General features: G+C 46.0%; 1 protein-coding gene across 5 annotated transcripts; it reads right to left on the reverse strand.

The window, feature by feature from the left end:
* Positions 1 to 256: 256 nt before the first annotated feature.
* Positions 257 to 4,746, reverse strand: SPDYC (speedy/RINGO cell cycle regulator family member C). 5 transcript variants are annotated; one of them, XM_056801372.1, is made up of 8 exons: positions 4,223 to 4,746; positions 3,322 to 3,512; positions 3,102 to 3,160; positions 2,540 to 2,625; positions 2,220 to 2,391; positions 1,154 to 1,523; positions 857 to 951; positions 448 to 535 (listed from the first exon to the last, which is right to left on the reverse strand). In XM_056801372.1, exons 2-7 carry the CDS (start codon positions 3,464 to 3,466, stop codon positions 887 to 889), a joined length of 897 nt encoding a protein of 298 aa, XP_056657350.1. In that variant the 5' UTR covers positions 3,467 to 3,512; positions 4,223 to 4,746; the 3' UTR covers positions 448 to 535; positions 857 to 886. The 5 variants fall into 5 exon arrangements, with proteins under 5 accessions (XP_056657352.1, XP_056657353.1, XP_056657350.1 ...); XM_056801371.1 differs by lacking the exon at positions 4,223 to 4,746 and adding an exon at positions 3,817 to 3,871; XM_056801374.1 differs by lacking the exons at positions 857 to 951; positions 4,223 to 4,746 and adding an exon at positions 3,817 to 3,871 and having other exon boundaries at positions 257 to 535.
* Between the last annotated feature and the right edge of the window lie 9,381 nt (positions 4,747 to 14,127).

Consider the following 14,127-nt stretch of genomic DNA (forward strand, 5'->3'; position numbering starts at 1 on the left):
GGATGGCCTCCAAGGCTCACCTCTAAACTAGCCTAAGGCCTGGGGTAGGGAGGAGTGGAACTGTCAGTAGTTGGAGGCTAGCAGGCCATCTGGTAGTTTCCAATATTGAGTCATTTAGTCTCCCGCTAAAGCTTACTTGTCTCCCTTGCCTCCCTTTTGATGCCCTGAGGCTCAGGCCCAAGGGCCCTAGCCCCATCTCTAGGGGGTACCCCATCCTCCCCCTCCCCCCAAGAGTCAAATCAAGCCCTAAACACGATCTCTCTTCTCCAGTTTATTAAAGAAGGAACCAAGACCACTGTGATGTCGAGAAGGATACAAGTTCTACAGCAAGGAAGGCTGAGGCTCAAAAACCAGGAAGTTGAAGAAGAGAAGGAAGGAAGGAAGAGGACGGCAGCAGGGATGCCAGCCTGAAGCCAGGCAGGCACCCTACAAAGGGACAACTTGCAGAGAGGGGCCGGCAGGCTGGTCCTGACTCTTCTTTATCCTACTGACTGCCAGGAACCAGGGGAAACCGCGGTGGCCAGCTCTGGCATGACTGTAGGGAGGAGAGGAGAAAGTCATGAGATAGCACAGTCAAGAGCAAACTACAAGACCAGGGAGGGGGAGTGGGCCCAAAGATCAGCCTCTCGGTCACTCTCCCTTCCTACTCTAGATCCGACAAGCATTTACTAGACCCAGACCATATGGAGGGAAAGAGAAAATAATCTAGTGGGGAAAATAGGATCCCAGATCTCTACAAAGTAATGGGTGGAGGGGGGGATGCAGGGAAAGGCCCAGCCTCTAGTAGAATGCCAGGGATTCTACAGAGCTAAGGAGAGAGAGTATTCCCAGGGCACAGACATCAGAAATGTCATACATGGCCAGAACAGAGATGATGAGGCGAGGTTCATTCTAGTAAGATCATAGTATCCAGATTGTGAAGGATTTTGAATCTGAGACAGGAACTGCTTTCTAGGGGTGAGAGGGAGTCATTGAAGTTTCTAGGGGAGTGGCAAAGTAACACCTGCACAACTCTCATCCTCCCTCTTTTTCTCTTTCCCAAACCATGGTTTCCTGTGGACAAGCTATTACCCTAGCTCCCAAGACACCCCACACACAAAGAAGCCACTCTCTCCACCATCCCTTCTCTCTTCCATCTCTTCTTCACACTCACTTTGCAAAGTGTAGGTTCCAGGTTCTAGTCTCAGCATTGGAGGGAGGATAAGGAAAAGGTTCCTGGGCCAAGGGGCCAAGGAAATTGTGGGAAGCGACTGAGTAGGAAGAGGCTGTTTGGGGGACTGCGGTGGAGGGGGACACTGTTTAAGGGAGTTCTGTTTGGGAGAAGGCTCTTTGGGAGGAAACGGGGAATGGCCCCACCGGACCCAGCAGCCACAGACGGAGCAACCCAGTGGAGAGAGGTTTGAGACATGAGACATGACAGAAGGGCAGTTCTGGTTCCCCTGGAGGGAGCTTCGTTGAGCACCCCCATGGTGGATTGGTCGCTCCCTTGTCCAAGCCCAATGGGATGGTTCCTTTGCCATGACCTGAAAAGAGAGAAGATCAGGAGCCCACGTATTTGTGAGGCAAAGCTGTTCTTATTTGTCCCTGGGAGGGACCAGAGTTAATCAGCGACCGAACCAGAAGCCAGACAGCTGGATTTTCTACTTTATCCAAGTCTCTTCCCCAATCTAAGCCCCAGTTTTCCCAATCAAAATAGAGTTGGACCAGATCAGTGATGGCAAACCTATGGTACAGGTGCCAAAGATGGCACACAGAGCACTCTCTGTGGGTACTCAGCCACCCTCCCTCCCACTCCCCATCCCTAGAGTTCATTACCAGAAAGGCAGAGGGACTCAGGTGGAACTGCTCTCCTCCCCCTCTCATATCACTCACCCCTCTGCCCAGCAACCCAATGGGAGCACACAGCAAGTTAGGTGGGCAGCTCACAGGTGGCAGAGCTAGAGGGGAGGAGAGCACTTGGACCACACCCTCCCCCTCTCTATACTCACTGAGGACATTTTTCATTTCACCCAACCCTCCATCCAGCAGCCCAATGGGAGGGCTTCCGGATGGGGCATACCCAGCAGGTGGTAATGGGAGCATGGCACATGGGGGGGGGCACCACTCGGTCTCTAAAAGATTCACCATCACTGGACTAGATGATTTCCAAAGTTCCTCCCCAGCTGACCTCCCTTGTTCTATGTTCCAAGGTCCCTCCCAGGGCCCCATGATTCCCTCACCTCTTCACAGCAGTGTCGGCTTACAGCTGCCCTATAGCCCATACGTGCCCACAGCTGGTCTCTCTGGCGCAAGAAGCTGGGCACAAGTTTCCGCCAGCCCTGGCCCAGGGCCCAGGGCAAAATCTCATACTTGGGGTCCTCTCTGTCTTCCTCCATGTCATTCGCTAGATACCTGTGGCACCCACCAGGGTCATGGAGTCAGGGAATCTAGGTAATGTGCACTTCCCTTCATTTTGTCTGCAAACATTCGTCCCCTTCACACACACACACACACACACACACACACACACACACACACACACACACACAACTTTACTTACAGGGCTAAGAAGAGGTTGCTGTGGGTATATTCACTGAGCTGCAGGCCAGCTCTTTGGAAATAAATCAGAGCCATTGCCAAGAGATACTGCACAGAGACAGAAAGAGGACAGGCAGCCTCTTTAGTGCTCTGTGCTGGCCGGAACCAACCAGAGAGCCTAAACCTCATCAGCCAGGCCCAGGGCAGCAGGCTGGATTAGAGAGATCCCAGGCCTGGAAGAGGGAAGCCAGAGTGCCCAGACCCTGCTCTCTCAGGTCCTTCCCCCCGCAGGGTAGGATGGGGAGAGCTCCTGCTGCAGGACCCTCAGCAGGTGCTCAATCCAGGAAGACCCCACCAGCCGCCATGAAACACGGCCTTAGCTCTAGCAGGGGCCATTCCTCTGTCTGTCTGTCTGTCTGTCTGCAGGCTGCACCCTCTGCCTGGTTAATGAATCCATCCCTGCCCAAGTTCCCTCTTTGGGGTCTCTAGTGGGAGGCACAGGTGGAGGAGGGGGCGGCAGACAGAATGGGAAGGGGTCCCCTGCTCCTCCCGGGAGGCTGCTCCCCAAGCACAAGCATACACACCTTATCTGAGATCTGAAAGCAGAGATCTGTGGCAAAGAATTGCTGCAGGTAGCTGTCCTCTGGGAAAGGGAGGCAGAAAGAAGAGTGAGCCTTGTCCCTGCCCCCTCCCCCGGCAGAGGAGCCTGTGGTGAAGCCCTGGGTCAGATGGGGGGCACCCAAGGGAAGAGGGGTTACGGCCCAGCCCTGCCCCCCCAAGGGGAGCCCGCCTGCCCCATCTTACCTAGAAGGTTGAGGAAGGCTCGAACCTCCTGGCACTGGCGGGAAGGGAGGTGCCCAGTGCCAGCCCAGACCCCTGGCTTCACCCAGCTGGTGACCGCAGGAAGGGCGGCAGAAGAGTCCTGACCTCGGCTGCTCAGGCTCGTCATCGTGGAGGGAGGGAGGGGAGGAAGGATGGGAAAAGGGCGACAGGACCTGTCCATAGGAGGAGGCAGAAGCCAAACCTCAGCCTCTCCTCTGGGTCTGGGGGGAGGGGAGGAAAAAAGCGAGTGGCAATGCCGCTGAGCCCCTGGGCCTGGAGGCAGGGAGCCCAAGCCTCGCCTGGGAGGGGGCCGACTTCTAAGGGGCTACGGACTCCCCTCCCCGACAGGCCCGCCCCCAAAGCCAGCCGGGAAGGCTTGCTGGGTTCCCCATGAGCCCGTCCTCTCTGGCCTCGCCATCGGGAGGCTAAGGACAGAGCTAGAGCCCCCAGCCAGATGATGGAAAGAGAGGAGCTCACCTGAACAGGGTGATTACCCACAGCTTAGCCCTCCCCCGCCCCACCTCCTCTTTATATGGGCTCAGCCCCTCCCCACCGCAGGCTGGGCCAGCCACCAATCAACCCTCCCGAGGTTCCTGTCAATCTTCCAGGGACTTTTTCTCCTCTTTCTCGTCCCCTCACTCACTCCAGACCCCCGAGAAATGGAAACCAGGTGCCTAGGCCGAGCGCCTCACCCTGGGGTGCTGACTTTCAGCTGATGACTCGCAGGGAGGAGGTGGCCCTTTCCTCTCCCTCCCCTGCCCATCTCCGCCCCCCCCAGCCTCGGAACAGCTCCCCCAGCTCGGAGCTGGGAGGGCAGCCGGGCCTGAGGCCTGGGAGCAATCCCCTGGCGCTCGAACTCAAAGCCTGCCTCACACTTGCTTACCAGGCAAATGGCTTCACCTCTCAGCCTCAGCAAGGTGGCGCAGTGGATAGAGCCCCAGTCTGCAATCAAGAAGACTCCTCTTCCTGAGTTCAATGTGGCCTCACACACTGCTTAGCTGTGTGACCCTGGACAAGTCACTTCACCATCTGCCAAATGAGCTGGAGAAGCCGATAGCAGACCACTCTATCTCTCTGCCAAGAAAACCCCAAATGGGGTCACGAAGAGTCGGGCATGATGGGACTACAGAAAGCAGTTCAAGCCAAGGAGGGGGAGACCCTCAGAACCAGAGGAAGGAACTGAGGATGGAGCCAGGAGAGGAGAAGACTCAGAGTGTCCAAAGGGCCATCCTATGGAGGACGTTTGATTAGGATATTTCAGAGGGCAAAATGAGGAAGGATGCCTGGAGATGTCGAAGAAGCAAATGGAGGCTTGAGGTCAGGAAAATAAATGATTCATTAGGGATTAAGTCCCAAAGCAAAAAGCGCTGCCTCTGGGGGCTGTTGGGTTCTTGTTGGTTTGATCTTTACCTCCTGTCTGAATCAGTTCTAAGGCAGAAGGAGGTAAGGGCTAGGCAGCTGGGATTAAGGGCCTTAATTGCCCAAGGTCACGGATCTAGAAAGTGTCTGAGGTCAGATCTGAACCCAGGACCTCCCTTCTCTAGGTCTGACTCTCAATCCTCACGGCCCCAACCTACTCTTTTACAGGTAAGGAAATGAAGGGGTTCCCTGGCTCTGCTTCCCCTCAGCCCCTTTCTTTTGACCTTGTAGGTGGGAATGGCTCACTGAGCAGGAAGGGACCAAGAAATTCAGAAATACAGACCCCTCCCTCGACTGTCACCGTCCACCTCATCTCCACAGACAGCTCCCAGATCCCAGGCCACCATCACTAACTGCTTGATGTCCCATGAGCATCTCGAACTCGGCACATCCACGTATTATCACTCCCCCTTATCCAAATGTTCCTGCTGGAAGGAACACTGCCAACAGCCATGATGGCGCCCTCACCTCCTCAGGCTCCAAACAGGTGGCAGAGCTGGCTGTTTAACCTCCACCACATCCCTCACAGAGTCCCCTTCACTCACCTCCCACAGCAAGCACCTGAGGCAGCCTCTCTTCCAGACTATTGCAATAAGCTCTTAATTGGCCTTCATGCCTCCATTCCCACCGCAGCATCCCTCAGCTAGATGAACTCCAGAGCTTCCACCGGCTCCCTCCTGCTTCCAGGATCAACTTTCAAGTTCTTGGTCATCTGAAGCCTTTCACAACCCACCCCCTCCCCACCTCTTGGCACTGGCCTCCCCCAACCCGGGTCATTAATACATTCTACACTCTTCCTCCTTATCTTTTTGTTGTTCAATTATTTCAGTTGTGTTGAACTCTTTGTGATTCCATTTGGAGTTTTCTTGGCCAAGATCCTGGAGTGGTTTGCCATTTCCTTCTCCAGTTACAGATGAGGAAACTGAGGCAAACAATGTTAAGTGACTTGCCCAGGTCACACCACTAGGAAGTGTCTGAAGTCAGATTTCAACTTGGGCTTTCTTGACTTCAGGCCTGGCCCTCTACCCACTGTACAACTCTTTGAATTCCTGGCCTCCTTTCACCCTTGATTTCATCCTACCATCTACAGGGGCATCTTCCCCAATACATGGTCCCCAATAGAGCCTTCCTCTCTGACATCACCTTCCATCTACCCGGTATGTGTCGTAAATGTACCCGGCTGTTTCCATGTGGATTCTAGAGCGCAAGAACTGTTTTCGCCTTTCCCTTATATATTGATTCAGTGCTTAGAATATAGACTGAGTGATTGATGTAGAAAAGGAACAGAGCCAACAGTTTGGCTCTAATCTGAGCAATTCTTTTTCTCCCCTCGATTACATGAAAAAACAATTTATCCTCTTTTTAAGTTTGAGCCAAATTCTCGCCCTCCCTACTTCCCTTTCCCTCTCTTGAGACCACAGTCAATCTAACATATATTGTACATGTGTAATAGTGCAAAACATCTTTCCACAGGAGTTATTTTGTGAAAGAAAATGCAAATAAGGGGAATACAAGTGAAGAAATCGAGTGAAATATAGTCTGTCGGTCTCAGGCTGCATCCAGACTTCCGTCAGTTTTTTCTTTGGAGGCAGAGGCAACTCTTTAAGAACACAAATTGCCGAGAAATTCTGACTTGCCCTTGTAAGGGAAGTTTCTTCACCAAGGTCAGCTTAATCCTATAGGTTCTATTCCTGCATGTTGAGGGGCTGCTATCCATTCAGCATGGCACCATTTAAAAGCAATTACCATGGCTTGGTAAGGTTGTGAATGGGGCCTCCTCACTTCCTGGAATCAATCAGAATAACTGGGTGTGAAAGCAGCCTGGTCTTCCTCTAAAGAAGTTGTATAAAAAAGGAGCTCTCTGGGATAAATTCTGATGGGTCTGGAAACAGGAGCAGGAAACAGATAGCTGAGCCAAGAGCCAACCACCCAAGCCAAAAAGGAAATGTGAAAGAAGGTCATTGGCTCCATGCTCATCTGATGGCTCTAGTGGACCCACTTACTCAAGGACTAAGAGAGGACCCACAGGAAAGTTCTATACTTTCCCTAACTTCCCCTTCATTCTAACCACAAACACTATCATATGATCTGATAGAGGGCAGCTTGGTGACTCTGTGCATCCTGGGCCTGGAGACAGAAAAAGCCGAGTTGAAATCTGGCCTTGGACACTGAGTGGCTGTGTGACCTTGGGCAAGTTACTTAACTTTCCTTTGCCTTAATTCACTGGAGAAGGAAATGGCAAAGTACCCAATATCTTGGCCAAGAAAATCCCTGGGAGAATATGGTCCATGGGGTCAGGAAGAGTCAGAATCAAATGAACAACAAATGATCCGATTTACCTTCCCCAAATGTGTCCAGAAGCCTGCATTTTGCCTCAATCAAGAAGGATACGAGAGTCAGAGATGGAGATGATTATAAATTTAAGCAAAAGGCCCAACCTCTACCTAAATGTCAAGAACTTTTCTCACCGGGGGCTCTGAGTGATTATGATTGATTTCCTAATTTCTCATGTAAAACAAATTCTCTGAAGCTAAAGAGAGAGAACCGCTTGGATGTTGGGGCCATTAAAGGGTCCTTAGTTTTAAAGTGAGCGCATTATTGTAACAGGGTGATATGAAATAGATGTAATAAATGTAAACGACATGTGATATATCTGCACACGTACCCATTTGTGTGCAGGCGTAGTAGTAGTCTCTCGTACGTATATATGTAACAGAGCATTTTTGCTGTTAGAATCTACAATCCGTGAAAGCGTTTTTAGTTGTATGTCTCCCCAGCGTATAAGGGCACAGCAGAAGCCATTAACAAATATCTGCAATGATTGACTGGCCTGATGAATGATTGGAAGAACAAAAGTCAACTAAGCCCCGATTTCAAGAGCCACGTTCTGGAGTGGTTTGCTATTTCCTTCTCCAGCTCATTGAGGAAACAGGCCAATAAGGTGAAGGGACTTGCCTAGTCACATAGCTATTAAGTGTCTGAGGCCAAATTTGAACTCAGGAAGGTGAGTCTTGACTTTAGGCCCCAGGACTAAAGTCCTGACTTTAGGCCCCAGGACCCTCTCTACTGTGCTACCCAACTGCCCCCAAAACACAAAATAATGGTATTTCCCAGAGGAGGCACTGGTCAGTGAGGAAACGGGGAAAGCTTTTGTCTAAGATGACCCTTGAGTTGAGCTTTAAAGGAAGTTGGAAATTCTAGGAGGCAAAGCTTAGGAGGGAGAGCATATCAGGCAGGGGGTACAGTTAGTACCAAAGCATGGAGATGATTCCAAGGGGACTGGAATGTACTATAAGGAAAAGCAAGGAGACAAGTCTGTAGGTCTCATTTCCCTTTTTGGACTTTTGAAATGGGTGGGGGGTCTTCTGAGTTACTGCAATCCCCTGATGGGCAGCACTCATACATTTCCTTTGGGAATATGGGCTTGTGCTGGGGCACAGAGCAGGTTGGGATGCCTGAAAGTGCTGGTAGGGTTCCATATTTCCAAAGGTTCAAGGGTGCAGATCAACTCCCCTGCCCAATTCTCATTCCATGTGATTCTCCTTTCTATGCACCCCTCACTCCTTCATAGGAAATCTCTCAGGAGTGCTGGAGGCTTCCCTTTAGGTCCTCCAACATTTTGGACCCTTGTTTTTATCCTTCAGTTGTTTGATTTTTTTGCCATATTTCAATGATTTTTTTAATATCACCTTCTCTTGCCAACCTCAAGAGACCAATAGAATTGGCCACCTCTGAAAAGTCCCTCTCCTCACCTCCTGTCCTGAACCACCTCTCACCCAGGAGGGAGCAGCAGTCCCTCTGCAGCCATGGTTGGTCATAACCTAGATCAGAATTCTAAAGTCTTAGAAGTATTATCGTCCTTTACTTCTGTTATTGTGGTCGGTCAGTGAATGTTCTCCTGGTTCTGCCAACTTTACTCTGCATCAGTTCAAACAACTCTTCACAAGGTTCTCTGAATCCTTCCAGTTCATTCCTTACCATACAATACTATCACCTTCCATTCATATGCTACAATTCATTCAGCCATTCCCCCAATCAGTGGGTATCCACTTTCCCTCCCACTCTGCTCCTACAAAAAGTGCATTCAGATATTCTTATAAACATGGAACTTTTCACTTTATCTTTGAACTCTTGGGAGCATATGCCTAATATTTTCATACTTTCTTCACATGTAAAATGGGGATAATAATAGTATCTATCTGAGTTACTATGAGGATAAAATGAAATAATATTTGTAAAGTACTTTGTAATCCTTAAAGTGCTTTATAAATACTGTTATCATTAGTGGTAGGCAACTAGGTAATACAGTGGAGCACAAGACCTGGAGTAAAGAGGATAATCATAACAGTATAATAGCTAACATTTATATAGCACCTCCTGTGGGCCAGGTGCTATGTTAAGTGCTTTCTAGATGATCTCATTTGATCCTTACAACAACCCTGAGAGATAGGTACTTTTATGATTCTGATTTTATAGATGAGGAAACTGAGGCAAACAAAGAATAGTGACTTGATCAGGGTCACACAGCTAGTAAGTATCTAAGGTCGGATTTGAATTTAAATGTTCTTTACTGTAGGCCCAATACTCTTTATCTACTTTGCCACCTCTTGTCTCAGGCACTTAGGAACTGGGTGACCCTGGCAAGTCATTTAATGTCTTTAAGCTTCAATTTCCTCATCAATAAAGTGAAGAGATTGAACTTGATAATATCTATGATCCCTTCAACTTAAAATCTAAGATTCTATAATCCTATAGTTATCATTGAGTCAAAGGGCATGTGACCATTTAGGAACTTGAGATACATAAAGATTGGACCAAATCACAGCTTCACCAACAATGCACCAGTTTATCTATCTTCCTACCTCCCCTCTAATTCTGACCATTTTCATCTTTCACCATCTTTGTCAAGCTGATAGGTCACCATCCTTGGCAGTTTTTCTTGTCATAAGAGCTCCACAACCTGCCCACTTTTATTTCTAATCATACATTTTCTAGGCAATACCTTCTATGCCACTTCTCTGGCAAGTCAATATTGATATCTTGCTACAGCCTACTTTCAATGAGTCTGTCCTTTGCAATGTAATTTCTTTTAATATTGTAGGGCAAAGGGGTTAAACAGGCAGCCCACAAGAGTGTGGCCTGAACCAGATTAAATTAACAAAGTAATTAAAATATAAAAGAACATAAAATGTTGATATATTTTTTAAGTCAATAGGCAGCCCACAGAGATTCTCATGTATAGTTTAGCAGCCCCTTTTTCTCTTTGAGTTTGACACCAGGGGCAGCATGATCATACCAACAGTATCAAGAAATGAAATCAAGGGGAGCTAAGGGCAGTAAAAAAAGGTTTATTTTCCAATTCTGTTGGGGGAAAACAATAGAATCCAAGGCAACACATGTCTGCTTAGGCTGCCAGGCAATTATCACTGAACAAACAGAAAAAGCAAAACTATTTCACTTTTTTTAAACCATTACCTTCTTTCTATAGAATCAGTACTCAGTATTGTTTCCAAGAAATAAGAGTGGAAAGGGTTAGGTAATGGGGATTAAGTGATTTGCCCAAAGTCACATAGCTAGGAAGTATCTATGGTCAAATTTGAACCCAGGACCTCCCATCTCTAGGCCTGACTCTCAATCCACTGTGCTATGTAGTTGCCCCTTGGATGCTTAAAAATTAGGGGAACATAGAATAGTTTACCTGGCAGATCTTTGGAGAAGGGAAGAATTTATGATCAAATAAGAGATAGAGAGCATTATAAGATGTAAAATGAATAGTTTTTGTTATAGTAAATTAAAAAACTTTTGTACAAACAAAATTAATGTAACCAAGATTTTTATAGCAAATGTTTCTGATAATGGTCTCATTTCTCCAATTTATAGAGAACTAAGTCAAATTTATAAGAATACAAACCATTCCCCAACTGACTAATGGTCAAAAGATTTGAACAAGCAATTTTCAGATGAAGAAATCAAAGCTATCAATAATCATATGAAAAAATGTTCTAAATCACTCTTGATTAGAGAAATGCAACTTAAAACAATGCTGAGGTACCACCTTATAACCCATCAGATTGGTCAATATGGCAATTAAGGAAAGTGGTAAATGTTGGAGGGGTTGTAGCAAAATAGGGACACTAATGCATTGTTGGTGGAATTGTGAACTGATTCAACCATTCTGGAGGGCAATTTGGAACTATACCTAAGGGGCTATAAAACTGTGTATACTCATTGATCCAGTAATACCACTACTGGGTCTTCATCCCACAGAAATAATAAAAAGGGGGAAAAGACCTACTTGTACAAAAAATATTGTAAAAGACCTACTTGTAAAAAAAATATTTATGACATTTCTTTTTGTAGTGGTAAAGAATCGAACACTGAGGGGATATCCATTAATTGGGAAGTGGTTGAACAAACTGTAGTATATGTTGGTGATGCAATAATATTGTGCTATAAAAAATAAGTAAGAAGATTTCAGAAAAAGTTGGAAAGATCTGCAGGAACTGATGCAGGCCAAAATAAACAGAACCAGGAGAACATTGTACACAATAAAAGCAATACTGGATGATGATTATCTGTGAAAACTTGGCTACTTTCAGCAATGCAACAATCTGGAACAATCCTGAAAGACTTATGATGGGGAATGCTCTCCACCTCCAGAGACAGAATTGTTGGAGTCCTCTTTCACACTAATGTATTTATGGTTTTATTTGGAAGATTTGGCTATGTATAAGTGTGCTCCTACAACAATACAGAAGTGTGTTTTGCATGATAAAAATAAAAGAAAAAGAAACACTACCCACATTATTTCTCCAACTTATCACAAATGTTGCTTATATTTTTCATCCACTTGGAATTTCCACCAGAAAAATCCCCTTATTAATATAGCTCAGGTCTCATTTTCCCAGGAAGATACCTACCTTGCCAACTAGGTTTTTGGGAACCCCAAGTTTGCCCCTGTCCCCTGAGAACTCCCTGATTCACCCATTTCAGACCTTAAAGTACATGATGATCCCAGTTTAGGTGAGACTAGTATTAGTCAAATGTTAAGTATCCTTTTTGTTTTAGTCATTTCTCCCATTATACCTAAATCCATTATTAAGCATCAGCTTCTCCCTGATAATCCTATCTTGGACTTCTCATTTCCCTGTAGCCATAGTAAAGCCCAATCAGACTTCCTGTCCTTAGTTTCCCAAAAGGTAAATATGTCCCCAAGTTCTATTATTCTGTAGAGAATCATCTCCCAAGGTAACCCTCTCAGAGATATTGTCCCCAGAACCCAAGGGTTTCAACTCTGTGTAGTATTTGGCACTTGGCTTTGTATAATCGGCCAATTATTATGGACCCATCTCCTTCCTGATTACAGATTTGGTTTTGCTAACTACTTTAGTGGTTCTGTGTTTTTCCAGGTTGACACCTTCTTTTCTCTGATTGATCTAGCAGGAAATATTCATGTTATGGCTTAATTTATTTTTATTACTTGAAAGAAAAAGCTAATAAATCACCTTGAAGTCCAGTAGTATCCTCCTTAAGTAGAAAGGGATTCTCTTGGCCAACCATTTTCTTGGAAAACCACAACTTAAAATTATTTATGTTGTATTCTGCTTTTATATTTTGTTAAACATTTCTCCATTACATTTTAATCTGATTCCCTCCCACTCAGTGAGAGTTTGACACCTTCTGACTTTCCCAGTGAAAGCTTGCCAATCCACTTAAAAGGTCAAGCACCTTCATGGCTAACCCATTGCCCTATTCTCCCGAGTTCACATGTTTAAACTTCCCAAGAGGATGAAAACTCCTAGAAGATTTTGCCTATAATATTGAAAATTTAATATTATACCAAATGTAATATTTAGACATTTGTTTGGAAATATAATATTAGTTTAAAAAAAGATTATTGTGGTCGCCATTTATAAAATAATTAACCCGTAAGTCACAAAGATGACAGTAGCTTTTAACAGTATAATTTTAATATAAATATATTCTAAGAAGGAAATAAGGAAGGAAATAAATAAATAAAACATTTCCTAGCCTACCACCCTAATCTTACCAGCCCACAAGAGTGCCTACCACTTGAGGCACCAAGCTCCAGAGAAGAACTCCCCTGCTCTACCTTCTCATTCCTATATCCTCTCTCTCCACATCACTTCCTTTTCCTATGCACTGGTCTAGCATATCTCAGGAGCCAATCAAAGTCTCTGTGTTTGGATTGTTCCAGTCAAGTTAATGGTTCAGACAAGCTGAAAGTTCACGACTCTGGGAGGAAGGGGTTCTCTTTACACATGCCCAAGGAAGGCTCCCATTCCTGCTTTGCCTCCCAATTTCCCAATCATGGCCTGGGTGGATAAGCTGATTTATCATTCCTCCCCTGCCTTATAGGCACTTCAGAGAACTTTGATTAGGGGTTGTTTCCACCTTAAAATCTCCTCTCAGTAAAAAGCTATACCATCTTGATATCTCCATTTCCATTTTGGCTGAATTCTGGCAAATCTCTTTATCTCTTTCTAGCCTCCAAGGCAGATGGTGGGGATGGGAGGGAGGGAGCTGTGTCAACATGGAACCTAGAAACTCCAAACTTGCAACCTAGTAAGATCTGATGAACCTCAAGTTTTAGGACTAGCTGGTAAGTTGGAGACCCCAAAGCTTGTACTTGTTCCCTGTTCCTGTGAGAATCCATCCTGAAGGGAATCTCAGGTTAGCAGTTTCAGACTGAATAGTAAAAGCCAAGCCCAAGCTAAGTGACTCTTTAGCTCAGTAGGCAGCCTGTCAGTCTCAGTCCCCGAAGGTTCTGAGTTCCATCTTCGAAAGGAGGGTATGATACAGTGGGAGAGCCTTCTGGAGACGAGTCACTTGGCTTGGGCTTGGCCCCACCTGACAGGGATTGCCTTTTACCTTATGGTCCATTATTCAGTCTGAAACTGCTAGCCTGAGATTCTCTTCAGGGTGGATTCTCACAGGAACAAGGAACAAGGACAAACTTTGGGGTCTCCAACTTATAAGCTAGTCCTAAAATTTGGGGTTCATCAGATCTTACTAGGCTACAAATTTAGGGTTTCTAGATTCCACACTGACAGCTGTAATCAGTTAATTAGAACCACTCACTGCAGCAATTAGAATGGGAGCTCTCTGAATTCAAGAAGTTTAAAATTTAAAAGATTCTATCAGTTTGTCCCACTCATTTCAAATTTCTTCAGTAAATGGCTCTCTGAGTGCCAACAACAACAAAAAGACTACTCTAAATATTTGTACATAGAGGTCCTTTTCCTCTTTTTTTAAAAATTTCTTTGGAATACAGACTAAGTAATAATAGTATTACTGGGTCAAAAGGTATGAAGTCTTTGGGTGTGGTTCCAAATTGTTCTCCAGAAA

This window comes from Monodelphis domestica, chromosome 6, assembly GCF_027887165.1.
Source record: "Monodelphis domestica isolate mMonDom1 chromosome 6, mMonDom1.pri, whole genome shotgun sequence".
NCBI lineage: Eukaryota > Metazoa > Chordata > Mammalia > Didelphimorphia > Didelphidae > Monodelphis > Monodelphis domestica.